Here is a 21145-nt window from a genome sequence, read left to right as displayed (position 1 = left end):
GGCGGATTTGACTCGACTAAGAAAAGATCTACTACAAAAGATCAGAAGGTACAAGGCAGGGTTTCAAATGCCAATCTTGACCTAAAACAAATATGAATCAACACCGAGACATATTATCATCCGAATAGGAAGCCTGCAATCTGAAAATTTGAAGGGCTACCATGCAAACAACATCAGATTAACATAAGCAACAAAATTGCTTTTCCAAAGGAACAACCAAAGAATGGAGGACCACGGGATAGATATCTTCCCACCAGAGCCAACTATTAATTGGGACCTATATATTACAAAATGCTGTAAACAAAGAGTCATGCTACCAAATCGTGTATACCGCATATTTTCTACTACTACATTGAAATTTCTATGCTTGAAAAACATTTCTCGTTCATGGATCCAACAAAACCTCTAGTAGTCTTTCAGCAGAGTGAAATTCTCTTCCCATTCAACACTAAAAAGGGAATCTGCTGTGGCAGAGCTTCATGGTTGGAGGATCACAAGTTCTTATTCCTTTGAATGGTTTGTTTTGTTTCCTTTGCGTTCTCTAGAAGACTTGAAACCAATCTTGCGCTTCCTTGATGTTTCTAATTCAACCGTCTCCTTTAGTTTCTCCAGTGCTGGCATATTAAAAAGAATGGTGAAGTTTATTATTTGCATAAATGCTGATGTTTGTCACTAGCAAGCATTTATGCCATTCTACTTCAATTAAGCTAAAGCACTTTTAACATTAATGATGCAACCAACCCTTCAACAGGATCTCACCAGAAATATCTCTTTCATTAAAAAAAGAGCTCACACGGATGCAGGGGTAAAGAAACATAATATTGGATGTGGTCTAATTAATCCCTAGGCGTCTATAAATCTTTCTTTTTTTTCAGAACAAAAAGTAATCCTTGAAACAAACCATAGAGTAAATAGAATTATTAACATCACCGATCAATATTTAATTAATTGTGTTGTCAAATCTTGAAGATATCCCCACTGAAATTAATTGCACAAATGAGTGACTAAAAGTGTCGGTGATCTATTGATCTGCTTCAAGTTTAGCACTAGGCAAAGAGAAGGTAAAGAATTACCAGATGTGTAAATTACGTGAAGCGACTCAATTGAACTGGAAGGAATAGAGTAAGCAGGACAACATTTATTGTCAGCTTTTTGTAACATCTTCTTCAAACGCCTAACCTGAAACAAGAGAATAAACGAGTACGCAATTTGCAAAACTATAGATGGATCACATGCCGCACAAGTACAAAATCCCTCTTCTAACTGTTACAGGCTGATATCCAACTTTTATCAGGACATTTTGATATGCAGATATAATTACTTCTTTTTTTATAAGTAAGATGAAATTTTATTGAAACAAATAGTCATGGCCCAAATACACAGGATGTATACAAAAGAGAGAAGCATCATCTCAAAGCCTATATCAATGCTACAAGTGTCGTACAGTGCAATCTATTAGGGAACAGAATGGCAGCAAACACACCCCAAACTCTCAAGGACCATCTGATGCAACATAGATGCCATTGTACTTTTGTTTCCATCTTAAACCAATCCAATTGAAGAATATTGTCCCAGTAAAAAAAGCTTAAAAAAATGGTATAAAAATTAGTCCATACCTGAACACTAATTAAGCCTAAAATTATCCCAATAATATGCATGATGAGCCAAAAAGATGTCTTGAACAATTCAATCAAATCATCTAGGACCCTGCTAGGGTTGTAAGTTGAGGCTGTTGATTGATAGCACACTCTCCGCATAGAATCTTAGTAGGGTACATGGGCTGATGGAGATGAACCACAATTTAGTTGGCCTCCACACAGCTTACACCTGGAATCAGGTTGTAAGGCAAAGTGTACCCATTTTGGATAAACTGACATTCAAAGTGCCAGGTCAGTATAAATTTATCAAGTTTAATGAGCTGAGCTTGGTTCAAAACAAGTAGATCGAGATCAAGCCAGCAAGAGATTGAGCTAAGGGTTCAATCTATAAGCCAATCTAACAGCCAAGGTAAACATTATTCAGAAGTCCCTTGTGATGAGAGATATGGACAAGAGACTTCAAGAAAACTAGTGTTGACACCGGCACAGATGACTTACAACCTTCGACATCAAAAGAGTTAGGAACACCAAAATAATGTGTATGTATGTCTGTTATGTCTGAATTATTGGTGACAGATTCTGAACCTTTCGCCTTGTTACCATAAAACATGCCCCAGTCTGGGAGGCAATCAAGAGAACAAAATACCTCATCCTCACGCAGCAATGTGAAGCAACGCCCACTCTGGCCTGCTCTTGCAGTTCGACCAGCCCGATGAACATATGTCTTTATGTATGCCGGAATGTCATAATTAATAACATTTCTAACACCTTCAACATCCATTCCACGTGTCATTGCATCAGAGGAAACAAGCACTTGTATCTCCCCTTCCCGGAATGCCTTCAATGTCTTGCTGCAGTACAATATCTCAATTTCATTACATTATAGTTTACACAACACTTACAAACTGCAATACCTCAAATTGATGACTAGGAAACAAGAACATAAAGGTGAGATTACATCAAGAGGCTCAAATAAAATGCTAATGGATGTTCTTCACCTAATCGGTTGTCCTTCAGTATAGGCAATTGACTGTAGCGGCCAAAATATGTAGAAGACAATTAAAACTACTAAGGTAATGATCCAACTAAATCAAAGCAAGGAAAAGAATAAGTAAAGAGTAATGCCATGTATAGTCACTTTTGCGTACTCCACTGATATGATTGGCTGCATTAATTATTTTCTAATACGCAGCCAATCACATCATTGGAGTGCACAAAAGAGTACGCAAAAGTGACTACACATAGAATTTTTGATAAGTAAATGTCATGTACATGTTTTCTGGACAATTTGCAATCTATAATAACTACATGCCCTTCTTTAGTGCCACATCTTTTTATGTTTATTAGCAGCTATCATATACAGTTTTCATCTTTTTACCCAGGAAGATATGGTTATGAAGTTTACCATGAAAGTCATTAAATAATGAAAAAATATAGTTCCAAGCATAATTGTGCACTAATCTATGCACCAATGTGATATGATTGGTCAAAAAGTAGATTTTATAGAAAACAGTGTTAATTTAAATTTTAAGTATGAATGAATCAGTATTGGTACACAGATTAGTACGCGACCGTGCTTGTATGTACCAAAACTCTTAAATAATGAAAGAAAACCAGATTTACCTTCTTACAGATTGACGTTGAAGACCCGAATACTCCTTGATCTTAATTTGTAGATCACCAAAAAAATTTAGTAAGGTGCATAGACGATGAGTTGATTCTACAGATGATGTGAAAACAATGGACTTCTCTTCTCCTATATTTTGTAGAAGGGCAACCAAATACATCGGTTTGAGTTTTGATTCACAAACCTGTAAACAGAAGATTGAGTATTAAAACTTAGGAGAAGCGAGGGGGGGAATGAGGCACCCATTAAACATCAACTAGATGTATTTACCGGAAATTAATACCTATATTTTGAACGTGCCAAGATATTGGTATGTACCACTAATTAATATCTATATCTTTCCATCCTGCTCATCATCTTCTACTCACAAGATTCCCGTTTTCTAATATGCTGAAGATCGAAGGCTTAGCTATGTTACATTAGAAGCTGATGCCTATAGGTCAAGAATTTCGCTCTTACCATTGGGCATTAAGAGGTCCTGATGCCATCCAATTCCCTTAAGTACTTGGGCAGCAGGGTGCTCATTAAACTTTTTTTTTTTTTTTTTGATAGGTAAACGATAGTATTAATATGAATAGGCATAGCCCAAGTAAAACAAGAAGTTATACAAGAGATAAAACCTATCTAAGTTGTTAAAGAAGACAAAAGGAAATCGTGCATATTTTGGCCATTAAAATTTACAGCAATGGCCCAAAGGACAAGAGAGGTGAAAAAAACAGAGCGAAGCTCCACTAGAGTGCGCTCTATCTTCGAAAGTCCGCTCATTCCGCTCTCGCCATATGCACCACATAACACAGATTGGAACCATTTTCCACATGGCTTTGATCTGTGGTGGTCCACCCGGCATCCCCCAACTGGCCAATAACTCAGTCACCGTAGCAGGCATCACCCAATTTAAGCCGATTCTGTTAAACACTTCGCACCACAAAGCTCTAGCTGTCTCACAATGTAACAACAAATGATCGACGGTCTCTCCAGCTTTCTTACACATACAACACCAATCTGCAATAATTACCCGGCGCTTTCCCAGATTATCTTGCCCAGAGCCGCTGACCAAACGAAAAAGAGTGCTTTAGGTGGGGCCTTATTCCTCCACAATTTTTTCCAAGGGAACTGACTATTTGGTGTGGTTACAAGGGATTTATAGAAAGAGCGAACCGAAAAGTTCCCCTTACCCGCAGGTGTCCACCACAATTTATCTTCTTGCAAGTCATTAAGCTTCGTGGAATATAATAGGCTGAAAAAAGCCTCAAAGCTGTCTATTTCCCAATCTTGAGCTGCTCTACTGAAGGTGACATTCCATTGGGCTTGATCTCCTGAACGAACCAAAAAATCCGCCACCGAAGCTTCTGGATCACATGCCACACGGAACACGGTAGGAAACGCATCTTTTAAAGCCATCTCCCCACACCAAATGTCCTTCCAAAATTTTATACCGGTCCCCTCCCCCACCAAGAATCTAGTACGGTTAGCAAAAGCTCCCCATCCTCGTCTGATGTGTTTCCAGATCCCTACCCCGTAAGGGGCATTCCCCTCTCTAGTACACCAACCCCCCCATGTGCTCCCATGTCTGCAGTCGACAACTAGTTTCCATAATGCTTCTGGTTCTATATTATATCTCCAAAGCCATTTACCAAGAAGTGCTCGATTAAACATCTTCAAGTTCTTTATCCCCAATCCGCCTGATGAGAGTGGTCTGCACACCTTGTCCCACTTGACTAGGTGGAACTTAAATTCATTCCCCATTCCGCTCCATAAGAAATCCCAATAGAGTTTTTCAATGCGTGAAGCCATAGAGGTTGGGATTGGAAATAAAGACAAGAAATATGTAGGTAGATTAGAAAGAGTACTTTTGATGAGAGTCACACGACCTCCTTTTGACAAGTACAGTCTCTTCCACCCTGCCAGTGTTTTTTCCACTTTCTCGATAACTGAGTCCCAGATTGGTACTGATCGGGAAGTAGCCCCCAACGGTAGTCCCAAATAGGTCATGGGGAGAGAAGCTACCTTACAACCCAAAATGCTAGCCAACTGCTGACTATTATTGATTCTTCCAACTGGCACTAACTCTGATTTATCAAAATTCACCCTCAAGCCCGACGCTGCTTCAAAACATAGGAGAAGGGCCTTCAATACCCTAAGTTGTTCTTTGTCTGCTTCACAGAAAATTAGTTTGTCGTCTGCAAAAAGCAAGTGAGAGATAGAAATAAGGCCCCTATTCAAGTCACCTACTGAAAAACCTGTCATAAAGCCGTTTGTGACCAGAGCCGTCAACATCCGACTCAGGGCATCCATGATGATAACAAAGAGTGGGGACAAAGGATCTCCCTGTCTTAAACCTCGAGAGCTATTGAAAAAACCTTCCGAGCTGCCATTAATAAGGATTGAAAATTTTGCAGTTGAGATACACCACCTTATCCACTTGCGCCATTTCTCCCCAAAGCCACATCTCTGCAATAGATATAGGAGAAAGTTCCAGTTTACATGGTCATAAGCTTTTTCCATGTCTAGTTTGCAAATGATCCCTGCAATACCAGATTTTAGTCTACTATCCAAGCATTCATTGGCTATTAGCACGGAATCCAGAATTTGACGACTCCTTACAAAAGCATTTTAAGGCTTAGAAATAATTTTTCCTCAAGCTTCCCTAGTATGTTCGCCAACACCTTGGCCAGAATTTTGTAGATCCCGTTGATAAGGCTAATGGGCCTAAAGTCTTTCACTTCCGAGGCCCCAATTTTCTTCAAAATAAGAGCGATAAAAGTAGTATTAAGGCTTTTCTAAAATTTTCCAGCATGGAAAAATTCTTGAAACACATTCATGATATCTCCTTTCACAACCTCCCAACACGTTTGAAAGAATCCCATCGAAAAGCCATCCGGTCCTGGCGCTTTATCTTTCCCCATTTTCCTAACCACTTCATATACCTCATCTTCTTCAAAAGCTCTTTCTAACCATGAAGCTAGTTGTGGTTCAATAGAATCAAACTCAAGCCCATCCATTGTTGGCCTCCATCCTTCTCGTTCTGAAAAAAGATTTTCAAAAAAATTCACCACATGTTCCTTGATAGCTGGAGCCTCTGTGCAGTCTCTACCATTGATTTTCAGCATCTCAATGGTATTATTTCTTCTATGTGAATTAGCCACGCTATGGAAAAATTTCGTACTTCGATCCCCTTCTTGTAACCAAATGGCTCTTGACTTCTAACGCCATGAGATCTCTTCTAAGGATAATGTCCTCTCTAGTTCTGAAACCAGACCTGTCTTACGTGATAACTCTTCTGGGGTGAGGACTCTGTCTTAAGTGATTTTATCAAGATTCTGTATTTCCTCGATCATGGTTTGTTTTTGTTCTCTCACATCTCCAAAACTTTGAGCATTCCAAAGCTTTAAATCGTTCTTTAAAGCTTTTAATTTTCCTGCAAGAATAAAAGAGGGAGTGCCATGAAACTGATAAGAAGACCATCAGAGTCTTGCCTTGTCCACAAAGCCTTCACTTTTAAGCCACATGTTTTCAAACTTAAAAGAACGCCGACCACCTTGAATACCACCTCCATCCAGTAAAATGGGGAAATGATCCGAGCAAATACGTGGTAATCTCTTTTGAGATACCTCTGGATAGTGACACTCCCATTCCGGGAAATTAAGAATCTATCTAGCCGAGAGTACGTTTGGTTATTGGACCAGGTGAAAGGGCCACCTACAAGTGGGAGGTCCACCAAATTCAGATCAAAAATACAATCTGAGAACTCAGTCATGGCTGGGGTTAAGCGACTATCTCCCGATCTCTCGCTAGCGAATCTTGTGATGTTAAAGTCTCCACCTATGCACCACGGAAGGTCCCACCGGCTCTAAATTCCAGCAATTTCCTCCCATAAGTTTTTTCTGATGTAGTCAGCATTGGGCCCATAAATTCCTGCAAATGCCCATGAAAAATTGTCTTCCGTCATCTTGAAGGATACTGCCACTGAATATTCCCCTACAAACTCTTCCATTTTCTCCATCACCCTCTTATCCCACATTACAAGAATACCACCTGAGGCCCCATTCGACGCTAAATAAATCCAATCTACATATGGACAATTCCATACACTTCTCACTAATTTTCTGCTCACCAATTTTAATTTAGTTTCTTGTAAACAAACAACATCCACCCTCCACTCTCGAATTAAATTTTTTATGCGGAGCCGTTTGTTGATATCATTCAGCCCCCGAACATTCCATGATAAAATTTTTGGCTTCATAAAAAATCAGCATTACCCTTCCCTTTGCTTCTATCACGGCTTGAGCTCCCCTCGTTCAAAGACCAGTCAAGTCTCTTTAGCTCCCGTTGTTTCTTGGATCCATTTTTTTTCTGCACATGACCAGCCTCTATTGCCGTGAGAAGTGCCATGAATTGTTCTTCGTAACCCACACACTTCATTCCCACAACATGTTGTATATCCTCTACCTTTTTGAGGACCCACTCTGACATCTCAAAATCTCTGGGTAATAGGCAATTCAAAGGGTAAGGGTTCCTGTCACCATCCTCAAAATCCTCCCCCAAAAAATTATTTCCTCCCCATTCAGAAATGATGCCCACGTTGTTATCCACTTGAGCAGCAATCAATTGAGTATCCGGGACCATACTGATATCTGTTGGATTTTTCGAGATCCCTTCCACTCGGTCCTCCCCCATATCCACGTTTACGTCGATGTCTCCTTCTGAAAAACCATCCAGATGTTCACCCGAACCTAAGGGGACTTCCACCTGGGGATGCATTGATTCCATGATTCCAAATCCATTTTCGGCGTGTTCTGTGTGTCAGGGAGCTCACCCGAAGCCATGGGAGTCTCCTTCTGGGGAGATCGGAACTCCACATCCCCTATCGTTTCATTATGTGCGTGAAGCTCAGGGAGAAAAGACGAAAACTGCATGTTGTCCTCTTGTTCGGCGTCCCGCGACGGTAAGATCTGGTCCACTACCGGCGCCGGCATACTCTGTTCTCCCTGGGTTAGGTTCGCCGTCGGTATCGGTGTAACTGATATTTCCTTCAGTGGGCGGGTCGACATCTCATTTCGGATTCTCCACTTGGGAGCCTGCCCGCTGGGCTGGGGCTGGCCTAACGGAGGCCTTGGATGATCTGGTTTGCCCACATAGGAGTTGGGCTTTGCTAAGGGCAAAAAATCCTTTGTCGGGCCCGTTAGAAGCCCATACCCATTATGTTCCTTTTCTTTCTCTATTAGGTGGTCTACTTTAGCCTGTAAATCAATCAACTGAGTCTTCGTTTCCAGAAGGAGCCTCAACGTCTCCCCTTCTATCACGCCACCTTCGTTTCTGCAACCACTACCCTGACAGCTTGCTAAACGTCTCTCAATGTCAGAATTTTATCCCGCCTTCGGACCGTTGTGTCCTTGCTTGTCTTTGATTTCAGACCAAAGTTCAGGGGGTTGCACCACCATCAGTGCTTCCCGGTAGGAACGAGGCTGTGGCTGAGCATCCGTATGCATCCTCTTTACGCCTCCATTGCTGGAACTTTTTCTGTTGACAACGAGGGACTCCCGTAAAACCTCCCCCATTCTCCTCCACCCATCCTCCTCTTCCTCTGGTATGAAAATAAAACTCCTCCTCCCACCACCACTATACTCCACCACCGCCAAATATCGGCCTCTTTCATTCATGCATCGCTGAGCAATGAAGCTTCGGTTACCTTCCCTGATTGTGGTGTAGAAGTCATTTGTTTCAAACTTTGAGCATGAATCCATGGCCTTAACCAGCCATTGTACTGAGGCAGGTCCCAGTGTAACCATAGCCATCACCTTCCAAGTCCTTTCTGTAATAACCAATTTGGCCCCCTCCTTCACGAGCGTGAACTGCTTAGAATCAATGACTAACATTTTAAAGAGCCCCATGAAGAGAGTTGCACCCCAGAACTAAAAAAACAACCGTGGAAACCGTCGGTAACCCCCAAACTCAGCGGTGAGATTGGGTGAGTGTTAACATTGTTGGAAGAAAAAAGATGTACGGAGAGAAAGTTGGACAAATCTATGAGGTATTCCACCCTCATTAAACATTGATTAGAGACAATCAGAAATTAATACCTATATTTTAAGCATGCCATCAAAGTTAGTACTTCCCTGCCACAAGATAGAAAGACACTGTCCTGCTCACCATCATCTTCTACTCACAAGATTGCTTTGTTCATACATGCTGAAGAATGGAGGCTTTGATATGTTGCATTGGAAGCTAATGCCTAGTGGTCTACAATTGTCACTCTTATAATTGGGCATGGAGATCCTAGTGGCATGCAATTCCCTTGATGAAGTATCTGGGTAGTCAAGTTCCTAAAAGGGTGGTTTTTTCCATCTGGATGGTGGAAGTGAAAAGAATTCTTTTTTATATAAGTACAAAATTTTACAATAAAACCTTTTTTTTGCTTATAAAAAATAAAGCCACATTTAAATGAAAAGTGTGAGATTGTTAATTATGTCCATTTAGAGCTTGAAACGGACCAAGAATCATGGTTACAAAATCAAACACTATCAGTACAGTTATGATGCCATACCAATTTGTAGGATTCTAACTTTTCTGGGAGCTGATAACGCCTTTTCCCAGTTGTCAAAAATAAAGGGTGATGCAGATCTAGCTGAGCAAGCTTGCTTGGATCTTGGGTCAATGTTGCAGATAGCACCATCTTCATGAGCCGGGGGGAAGGTTTACCCTTAAACCCCCTCTCAACACCACTGCAACAAATAATGCGTTAACATTCAAAGGTAAGGCTCAATACATCATATCACATCATTTTCATCTTTGGAACATATTACCAAGGGCAATGTTGAGAGAAAATAAATCTTTAAAATGAATACTTCGTTGTATTTGTACATGTAAAAGAATTAAAGTAATGCCCAATAAGGATTATAATAGCTCAACAAATTTTGTTCATTAATGGAATGAATTTTATTGTAATCATGTAATAGAAAGAGTCCCCATAAAAGAATCAGTATATGGAGCAAGAGTTGAAGCATGGAGTAGTCATCAGGTGTAGTAATTGGTAAAAGGATTCCCAGTAGATCAGATGATTGCCTCATGGCAAGTGTAATAATTAGTTTCAAATAAAACACTAGGTATTAGGGGCAATGAAGTTGGTTGACCGGGTACACAAAACTATTGTAAAAGTTTATGGCAATGAGCCTAGGCAAAAAATGCCAACCGAAGGATATGGAGTATTTTCTTCTTAGCCTGTTTGTTGGTATCAAAGCTTTGGTTGAGTAGAGTATCCCATTGGTCGGCCACAATCTTTTTTTAAAAAAAGAAATAGTTAATGCTGCGTCAGTAACAAATAAGATATAGTATTCCTAAAAAGGTTGCCACGTGTTGGCCTTCCTAATTGTGCAACACTTGAAACCATGCATGTCACATTCCACTTAGACAAAAATGTAGTTCGCTTAAATATATAGTAAAGGGAGGTAAATCCACGTAGAACTCACAATCTCCTTATGGTTTTTAAGGAATTGAATGCAGGAGGAAGATAATTCGAAGCACAAGGGTAGAAACTTTCATCACTAGATCGAGTCAATCGAAGTACGGTAGGTAGCCAGGATTGGTATGCTTCCCTGAGTAATCGGTCAGTTTCATCAACCACCTGAAACAATTTACCTCCTCAAAATTTGCTTTAGAAAACAATAAATGACTGGAAATAGAAGTATAACCTATTGAAAGCCCCAATAACCACAAATAAATTGATTAAAGAGTTTTTATTTTCCAACTGATGAGCCATCTACCACCAATTATGCCCAATTAGATTGATAAGATTGTGTAGGTAATCCACTAACCACCAAGAGGACCGGTGCTCTTTAATAATTGGATTAATGGGCACAAGTACAATATAACTTCACATATCACAATTTCTGGTGAATTAAACTTCATTCAGAAATCAAAACATTTTATCCAGACATAATTCAAAACAATTTATTACCATTATAAGCTAAAGCTAAGCATCAGTTCTGAATATCTCCAATTTTTCAACCACGCAAATACTTCTCCGTCAGGTCAAGGGAAAAAAACAACACTTCTGTGTGCAAATATGGTAGCTCATATAAAAAAGAAATCTGAGGCCACTGTGGAAATATGACAATCTCATAAAGAATTTCAGTCAGCAGAAAGATTATATAAACATTAAATAGATTAGCAGTACAACAGTAAAATTGCAAGTGGCGCAATATGCTACTTACAAGATAACACAGATGCTCAAGGGTAAAGCCCTTAGTGGAGTTAATATGGTCCATTAGCCTTCCAGGGGTTGCCACCAATATATCCACAGAACTTTGTAGCTCAAGCGAAAAATCTTCGGGGTCATAACAGATGCCTGCCTCAAGCTTAGGCCTCTTGATAAGCTCAGAAATCTCATCAGCTATAGAAGATTGACCAACTGCCAAACCAACAGACAAGCCCACGGCTGGTGCAATTGCAGCAAAAACCTCTTTAACCTGAATCAAAGAAAAAAAGGAGAGGCCTATTTGAAGGAATCGATTGAACAGCAGGTGAAAATAAGTTAAATGGGTTTAGTTTTGAAATACCCGAATGATCCAATATGTAATTCGTAGAATCAAATTAATCTACTTGATGAATTGAGGATTTTAAAAATGTTACACCAGTAAATTGCCTGCAGGTAGTAGTAGTAGTAATAGCAGTAGTAGCAGCAGCATGTGAAGTATGCAAACATAGGAAAGCACTAAACCTGAATTGCTAAGTCACGGGTAGGCAACACCACCAAAGCACGTAGACATTTAACAGCCCGAGTCGATAGCTTTTGCACTATTGGCAAAGCATAAGCTAAAGTTTTCCCACTTCCAGTTGGAGAATTTATGCAGAGGTCTCGTTCAAAATCGCCTGGCCCAATTGTCTCTTGCCAAACAGCAACTTGCACTGGGAAGAGGGAAGATATGCCCATATTATGGAGAGGCACCTTCAACCTGACTTGATAGAAATTAACAACAGACTAAATACCAAAAAGAAAGGAAACAAGAGAAAGGGAATAAGAACAAATTAATAATGAAAAATTGGAAACGTGGAATTTAGCCGATACTCCTCGGTAGAGACTTATGAGTAGTTTCTACAGGTTTTAGTTTGGGTGAGACAAGTAAAGACTAAGTGCTTACTCGCATGATAAATGTATTTTTGCTTCTCCAATTATCACTCATTGAAATTATTCTTTTTGTTGCACTGTCTGGGGAAGGAGCACAGTTCAAGGGAAATCACATGAAGTAGGGAAAGAGAATAAAGAAACTAAAAGAACTTCCCCCTTGGCTTTTCCCTTCCTCAATAACCTATTTGCTTCAAAACTCCCACCTTTACTTCTATTCTCTTTTTTAAAATTCAATTTCGTCTTCAACAATTAAATTTCTGCCCTTAACCAAGTGACAGTATCTGTTTTGTTAAGAAATTGACCATAAGATTAACCTCTTGTTCTTATCTTTCACCAAGAACATCTGGCCATAAATAGAAGTCCTAAAGAAATGGAATGCGTATGTTAGTCATCACAAGTTAATAATGGTAGGCTGGTAGAAATTTAATTACACATCAATTCCATTTTTTCTTGATTTAATCTTTTATAAGATTAGTTTTCTCAAAAAAAAAATCTTTTATAAGATTAGGTTTGTCCACCTTCACCATAAAAGGAATTTTTCACCACCCCAATTATAGAAATCAACTAACAGTGAGCCCTTATATAACATTACAATATGTTGGAGGCTCACACCACAACAACACCATAATAATAAATTCAAGCACATACAACAATTTGCATCAAACCTAGTAGTCTCGAATGAGAAACATAAACAGCCATCACGCAATTTTGAAATTCTTGCTCTAAAAAGGGAACCGAAAATTTAAAAAGACGAATTTATAATTTACAAGAAATACGTTTTTGCTGAATAAAAATAACTAAAATCTTGGGTAACAAGAGAAAATGGAATGAAAAAAGTGGTACCTGGAATCGAGGAAAGGAAGGAGATCGAGTGGGCACTCCTCAAAGAGACTAAAATCAACGGGACTACGCATCCATGGCAGCACAGGCACGCTTCTCAGCTTTTGCTCCTCCATTCTAAACCTCTTCAACTTCTTCAAACCTGTCACTAGGGTTTTAGAAAGTTTTTGTTGAATTGTCACGGCCCGTATCCGGCAGAACCCTTTTAACCTGAAAGCCAAAAAATATAAAACTTAGATACAATAATCCTCCAAAATCAAATACCTCAAAAATCCTTCCAAAGAAAGTAAACTTTTTTTTATAGGTAAAAGATCTGCCTTCCAAAGAAAGTAAACTCAACACTACTACATATTCTCTAAAAACGCACAAATCCACTCCTTTAACCAATTACAATTTACTCGGTACTACAAGCATCAACCAAAACTTTCCGACTACCCGAGACACTCACACCGAAATTCTCTATTTTCATTTTCAGCATTACCATAACAGCAGCCCAACAAATTCATTTCCCTCTCTGTCAGGATACACTTAAAACCGAACTCCAACACTTCAACTTACCACCAATCAACCAACACCATTAACCAAATCCGCAACACAATCAAATTGATTCGTGAAATTGTCTAGTCACTCCATAATACAAGTTAGCCACTGTTTTAACATGTGCATGGTTAAAGAAAGAGAGCACCTTACCGATCTTGCGGCGGTGGCTGGCTGGATTTGGTGACGGGGTAGTGCAACAAAAATGTAGTGGTGCGGTGTGGCTGTGTGTGTGATGCAGCGGCCTTCACTGGTCACGACGGCGGTACCGGCAGAGGGGACAACAGAGCGTTCGAGACCGAGAGACACGAGTTTGGGAGAGAGAAATACGGACGGAGAGAATAAACGAGACAAACGGAGGAGTGGAAGGAGACTTACTGGCCCTGGGCAACGACGTGTTAAATGTGGCAACGTGTTCTCGCTGGACAGAGTGCGAGGCGTGAAAGGTGGAGACTGCAGGGTAGAGACCTAGTGGCTGGAAACGGTGGTCGTGGAGCGGAGGACAACGGTGGCGTGGTGCCGCTACGGGTTGCGGCTTTGTGCACAGAGAAGAGAGAAAAACAGAGAGGCGTACTGGTGGCAAAGGGAGAAACGGCCAGGTGGAGTGCGACGGGACTCCGTGCGGCGGAAGGGCCTGGGGGACGAGCTAGAGAGAGAGAGAGAGAGAGGAGCGCAAGAACGAGAGCGAGGCGAAGGCAGAGGAGCTTACAGGCAATGGAAGGGCTACGGCGGTCGTGGCGCGGCGCAGTGGAGCAGAGAACAACAGAGGTAGAGGGAGAGTCGAGGGGAGAAAGATGGAGAGAGAGAGAGAGAGAGAGAGAGAGAGAGAGACGTCGGGGGTTGCGCAGGAGGCGTCGGGGGAAGTAGGAGACGACGGGAAGGGGAAAGGAAGAGAAAAACGGCGTCGTTTGATCCCTTTCCTTTAGAATAAAAATTTTAAAAAAAAAGGCAGGCTGGGTTTATTGCTTGGCCCAGGCCTGATTGCTATTTGCGAGCCGGGTCATTACATGAGTAGATAAGCAGAAGGAACATGTGACCTGCAACGCAGTATTTTCTCTGGGTTTATTAAAAAGTACTTTTAAATGGTTTAAAGTATTTAAATGGCAAAATTTACCTGTTTAGAATTTTTATATTTAAAGTATTTTTAATATAAATAAATAAATAAATAAAGCACGTTTTAACAAAAGCATCAAAGTAATATTTTTTGTTAAAAGCACTTTACAAAAATAAGTCCTATTTTACCGTGCCATTGATATTACAAAATTATCCCCATTATTTTAATGCAACGACATTTTCCCAAACCCCCCCCCCCCCCCCCCCCCCCCAACAACCTTTCAGATGGCGCTGCACCTTTGACAGCTTCGCGAGTGGAATGTTTATTCATGATGCTATAAATCTGTTATCTTGGATAGACCAAGCTTTGTTTACACGGTTGAATATATTATTGAGCGTGATTAATATTGATATTGAGCTAAAGATTATTATTATGGACGAAAATGTTATTAATATTATTATTAATATAATAATATAATATTATAATATATTGACGAAAATATATTATTATTATTATTATGGACAAAAATATAATATTATTATTAATATTGATATTGATATTATTATGGACGAAAATGTTATTAATATTGAGTGTGATTATATTGCTCTTTCACTTATGCATAGTTGAATATATTTTCTTTCTATTATAATTACTAAAAAATTTATTAGACTATTTTTGTTGTTATTTTATTATAATATTTTATTTCTATCAAGAACATATCCCTGTGTATTATTTTTACATCAAAAAGTGCTTTTTAAATTCGTTTCCAAACACATCTAATATATTTGAAAGTGTTTTAGACATACGGATCCCAAACAGTAAATAGTTTTTTAATAATAGAGCTTATTACGCTAAGTTTTAAGCTATAAGTTTTAAGTTAAAAGTAATATTTTCTACCACAATCCCAAACATGCACTAAATTAGGCCTGGCCTGAAGGCAAAGGGAAGAAAAAATCTATTTTATTTTCAAAATTGTTTTATCGATATCATTAACATATATATTATTGATGGGTAGGCTAACATATTTTAATATTTTCTTAGCTGTAATATATCGTAAAACAAGTCTTTTTTTTTAGAAAGTGCAACAAGTCTATTAAAGTGTGTACGTATTTTGAATTTTAATTCCTATTTTACCCTCGCTTTCGTTTTGAAATTGCGATGATAGTCTGTTTGTGTATTTGTTTTTTGAGCAACGTACAAACTTTATCCCTAAAGTTTTTGTCAAGTTTACCCTTCATCTATCATCTCTCACTGTTTTGAGTTGCTTTTGTTGATCTGTTTACCATGCACTAATAAGACATGACGGAACAAATGAATGAGAAAGTGCTTGACCATGGATGAGCACCATGGAAAGGCAAATGCACTCGTGTTGCTCCCCCTAGACACTCTTTGTTGATTTTTTTAAAAATTAAACACTATTGCTCGCATTCCTAGTTATTGCTATCCCTTGGATGTCAAGTAATTTTTATTTGTTTCCTTCAAGATTATAGCATTGAACCAATTTGTCTCTCTATGCTTTATATATTTAGACACCGAGCTTCAGTATTATCCATATTGTCTCTTCACATTTTACGTATTTGGGCACTCAATTTCAATGTAATCTGATTAATTATATTGGAGTCTGATATTTTTGAAAATTGAGAGTAAGCTATTCATGATTAGGAATTTCAATATGATCCGATCAATTTGTTTAACTTGATTGAGAGCACGATTCCTATCGTAGGTTTAACTCGACAAATCCAAGTGAGGATCCGAGCATTGATGAAATTAATCAAATCATGCAAGAGTTTGGCTCCAAAGAACAGTCGTCAAAAACTGAAGTACTCACCTCACCTCAACCTCTCTCACGTTTCAAGAGCTGATGGAATTGATCAAATCGTTCGGGAGCTCAACTCTAAGAGTATGGATGCCTCAAGCATAAGTGCTTGTCCCTCCCCATGGTGCTCTTTTTGCTCCATGCTTGTTCTGAGCATAGGAATAAAGGGTAGCAAAGTGCTGAAAACGTCAATGGACTCAACAACAAGATAGAAAGAAATGGACTTACTCATATAACAAGACAAAAGACTAATGTAAAGAATAAAGTCTCACACAGGAGGTACCAATGTTAAAAAAAATACATTTATAAAAAATCATAACTACTAACAAATGACATTTATTAGAAATCATAACTCCCATAAACAGAGCATTGGTTTATCTGTTTAAGGTACAATATTTGAGCATAAAAATAATAATAATAATAATAAAAAATTAAAAAAAAAAAAAAAAAGAGAAAAAAAAAACATAGAGAGAATTCCCCCTCAGACGAGGGCATCAAGCCGATGTGCCTGACACAATTGGCACCCAACCCAGACCAGCACAATAAAGAGGGCATGAAGTTCTGAGTAATGCACACTTATTTTGAAAATAATAAAGCAGTTCATCGTTTAAATTTTTATTATTTTTTTATTATGATATTAGATTATTAAAAATTATTTATTATATTTTACTTATAAATTGATTATTTAATATTACATTATAAGATGATGAGAAATAAGATAATAAATAAATTTTTTCTTTTGAAAAACATAAAGTTAGCCATTAAAAATTAATTTTTTCACATAAATTTTATATTTATTTATTTTCTAAAAAAGAAATTTGCAAGATTTACACTATAAAATTGTAAATATAATTAATTTAAATTCAATGTGCAAAGAGAAACGATAGAATTAATATTCTATAAAAACTTGTTTACAACCACGTAATAAAATAATATTACTTTAAATTTTATTTTGAATTTTACTTTCGTGATTTAAATATAATAAAAAAATATTATTATATTTAAAATTGAATATAAATTGTGATCAGGTTGTAAGTCTATCACTACTCATGTACAAAACAGACAAATAGTCCAGTTCAAAGACTTGAGTTTTAGGCAACGTTTGGATGCTTATGTGATCTTAGATGATTTAACTTAATATGTGAATAGTAATATTTTATGAGCACTATTAAAATGTATTTAAATGTAAATATATTGAGATATATGTTTGAATTTATAAAGTAGCCCATTGAGATGAGTTTAATTTTTTTATGAAAAGTTAAAAAAAATAATGGATCTCATCAATAATTAATTTAAAAGAGATAGTTGTTCATTTCTTATAAACATGCACAAGATCTTATCTACATGCAATGTGAGAATATTCCTCAATACTAATGAATCTCCTTAAGAATTAAAATTTTATCTATCAAAATATTATATGAAATAAGACTAAATGGAAAATAATATACTTGAGATATCAGATTTTAATTTGGTTGAAATAATACGCAAAAACTCAATTTAAGGAAATTTTGTTTAAGCTAGGGGCCACTCTTGCACTCTGTTAATGCCAAAAATTTGCACAACATGCTAGAATAAGAGAATAACTATTCTTGGCCCACAGTAGCATTTTGAGCCTTGATGGGTGTGGTTTCCAGCCTCTAGCATTGTTTTAGTACGGCCGTACGTGTCGGTGTGCACATCCATAGCGATGAATTGAAAATAAATGCAATGAAAATAAAGGAGAATTAGACACAAATTTACGTGATTTGATACTAAATGTATGTTTATGGGTCGTTTGGAAAAGTTAATCCACTATAATATAAGTATTTTACAGTCTCTCATAATTTCTTAATTCTCACTGTACAATAGAAGTCGAATATCTATTTGCTAGAGGAGATGTTCTCTTTCGAGCCCTTGTTGCAAGGTTGAATAAGTTGAAGGAGTCTCATTTCTCATTCAATCTAATCCATTTTTATCCCTAGCCTTAGAAGTAGTGAGGGTTGACAGTTATATTTTAGTCCTCATTTAACATGCCTGACTTGCTTTCTCTCATTTTTTATTTTTCTCATTTCTCATACATTCCTTTTTTTCACTCTAACATGATAACATCTTATTTTCTCTTATTTCCTCCTTTATCTCTCATTCCTTTCTATTTTTATTGTTATCTAATGCGGGCTCTTTGATGGACCGAACCTAGTTTACCTAAGCCTGTAATATTTTATCGCCTTTACACCCCCATTTGACTCCATCCTTAACGAAGGGTGTTCAATTTCATGAAAACGCATATATTGATCTATCGTAAAAGGAGAGAGCATAACGTGAGGTAATAATATTGGTTATTCCTTTCTTAGAGTTTTCAGTTTAGCTTTTGGGGTATTCTCGAATAATTTTTGTTATGCTAAGCTTGTTTAGTCCCCTGAAAAATGATACCATGGGAGAGGATTATTCTCGTTACGGGTTCTTCACAAGCCTCCAATTAAAATGTTTTTGAATGGTCGTTTAAAAAAGAAAAATGCTTAGGCTATTGTTAGTGGCTCCCGTTGGGGGCTACCATTAGTCTTTTTTTATTTATTAATAATTAAGAAAAAAATATTTAATATTATTATTAATTTTTTATATTTTTTTTTAAATATTTAAAAATATTAAAATTAATTTAAAATTTTTTTTCTTAAGCCTGGTTGTGATTCTAGTATGATCCTTAAAAACAGAGTGGGGAGGGGGGCGCGAGCTTGATAACCTTTGTTGCTTCCTCCGTGTTCGGTGCTAAACTGATATGACAAAAAAGATATTTTAATATTGTGAGAATTTGTATGACAAAGGATATGACAAAAAAGATATTTTAATATTGATATGACATAGGATTAGAGAAATTGTATTTAATCTATTTATAAAATTTTTCATCTAAGGTCTGTAGATGTTGGTATTAATGTCGAACTATATAAATCTATATCTTCTCTATTTTTCATAATTTATTTTTAAGCTAGTTATAGATGGATATTTCAAACACCACCACCACCAATTACCACCACTTAGACATTATAGGGTTGTAGGATCATATTGTTCGGTCTCCTAGCTAGTAGAAAAAATGTAACAACAATACATAATTTAATTTTGATTTTTTTTAAGTGTTGTATAGTGAGCTAAGATGAGTTAAAATAAAAATTAAATAAATTATTATTATTATTTTGTAATTTGAAAAAGTTGAATTGTTATTATATTTTATAAAAAAAATTTAAAAAGTTATAATGATAAAATAAAATAAGATAAGATGAGATAAAATATTTTCAATATCCAAACGAGTTATTATTATCAACACCTCCTCACACACCCCCTTCACAGAGAGAGAGAGAGAGAGAGAGAGAGAGAGAGTCTTTCATGCCACAATTGCTGTTGTTACTTGTCTAGTATAATTGAGAAGTGTGATCTCAAGATGGAGTTCATGTACTTCATGTTTTCATTCCTGTAATTGTCGAAGTTCATGTATTAATAATTGGTTTGATTAAGCAAATGCTAGACGTAAAAACTCTAGCCTACATATAAGTTTCTTAACGCTAGAGGTTCTGAACTTCTCTGATTCTTTCTAAAAAATTAAACATGTTTTCTTTGTTTATTGAGTCCACTCTGTTCATAATACTTTGCCTTAATCTAAGGCTTGCTATATATGACATAATTGACTCTTAATTATAGGAGATTCTTTTGTATATACTTTCCATTTATTTTGTCTTCTAATTACTATGTGATTGATATGTAATTATTTCATTTAATTTGTAATCCAATATAAATGGAAAATACTCAACACTTGACAAGCATGGTGATTTTCATCAAACTCTCTTGTGGTATCACGAGTCGAACTGGATTAGCATCCCTTGTTCGATCCATTTATCCTCCCTCTCGATGGCTACTGAATCCTCTCCCACCCTTATCCCTTTTAACACCTTGATTCACATGGTTATCATCAAATTTTCATCCACAAACTATCTCTTAGAATTAAGGTCGGATTCTTATCATCCAAAATATGTAGTTTTAAGAATTAAGAATTTGTTTGGATATTTAAAATATCTAAAAATATATATGAATAATAGTGAAATTGTTTGATTTAAGTTGGATTGGATTTTGAGAAATGAGAGAAAAAAGTTAAAAAAATATTACAAAAATAAAATATTATTGGAATATAATTTTTAATATTATTTTTGTTTATAAATTTAAAAAAGTTATGTTATTTTTTGTGTTTTGTTTCAAAATTTTCACAAAATTGTAATATTAAATGAAGAATTGAATATTTAGAATTAAAAAGTATTTTGTACTTTGGTGATATTTGGTAAAAAAATATTTAAAAATACATGAGAATACGTACCTACGCACACAAATAAGGCCTAAGACTATTGAATTTTCTTCCTGATAGCGTAACCATTATTTTCTTGCTTTTCACGTGTTCAGTGTGCTTCTTCTCAAGTTATACTCAAGTTAACTCACATTTACATCTTTGCACACTTAGAATTATCAGAATTTTCAAAACTTTTCAAAATTTCATTCATAATTATTCACAAACATTATTTAAATATAAAAATTA

General features: G+C 36.9%; 1 protein-coding gene across 3 annotated transcripts; it reads right to left on the bottom strand.

Annotated features, from left to right (window-relative positions):
* Positions 1 to 93: 93 nt before the first annotated feature.
* Positions 94 to 14592, bottom strand: LOC122276347 (DEAD-box ATP-dependent RNA helicase 1). 3 transcript variants are annotated; one of them, XM_043085991.1, is made up of 10 exons: positions 13875 to 14592; positions 13193 to 13399; positions 11942 to 12176; positions 11436 to 11690; positions 10692 to 10846; positions 9770 to 9947; positions 3222 to 3409; positions 2245 to 2449; positions 1074 to 1179; positions 94 to 614 (listed from the first exon to the last, which is right to left on the bottom strand). In XM_043085991.1, exons 2-10 carry the CDS (start codon positions 13303 to 13305, stop codon positions 502 to 504), a joined length of 1548 nt encoding a protein of 515 aa, XP_042941925.1. In that variant the 5' UTR covers positions 13306 to 13399; positions 13875 to 14592; the 3' UTR covers positions 94 to 501. The 3 variants fall into 3 exon arrangements, with proteins under 3 accessions (XP_042941925.1, XP_042941924.1, XP_042941926.1); XM_043085990.1 differs by having other exon boundaries at positions 13880 to 14592; XM_043085992.1 differs by lacking the exon at positions 13875 to 14592 and having other exon boundaries at positions 11942 to 12180; positions 13193 to 13318.
* Positions 14593 to 21145: the final 6553 nt, after the last annotated feature.

Source organism: Carya illinoinensis, chromosome 9, assembly GCF_018687715.1.
Source record: "Carya illinoinensis cultivar Pawnee chromosome 9, C.illinoinensisPawnee_v1, whole genome shotgun sequence".
In the NCBI taxonomy this organism is placed as follows: Eukaryota; Viridiplantae; Streptophyta; class Magnoliopsida; order Fagales; family Juglandaceae; genus Carya; species Carya illinoinensis.
Note: the sequence above shows the minus strand (reverse complement) of the source record. Positions and strands in the feature narration are given on the sequence as shown.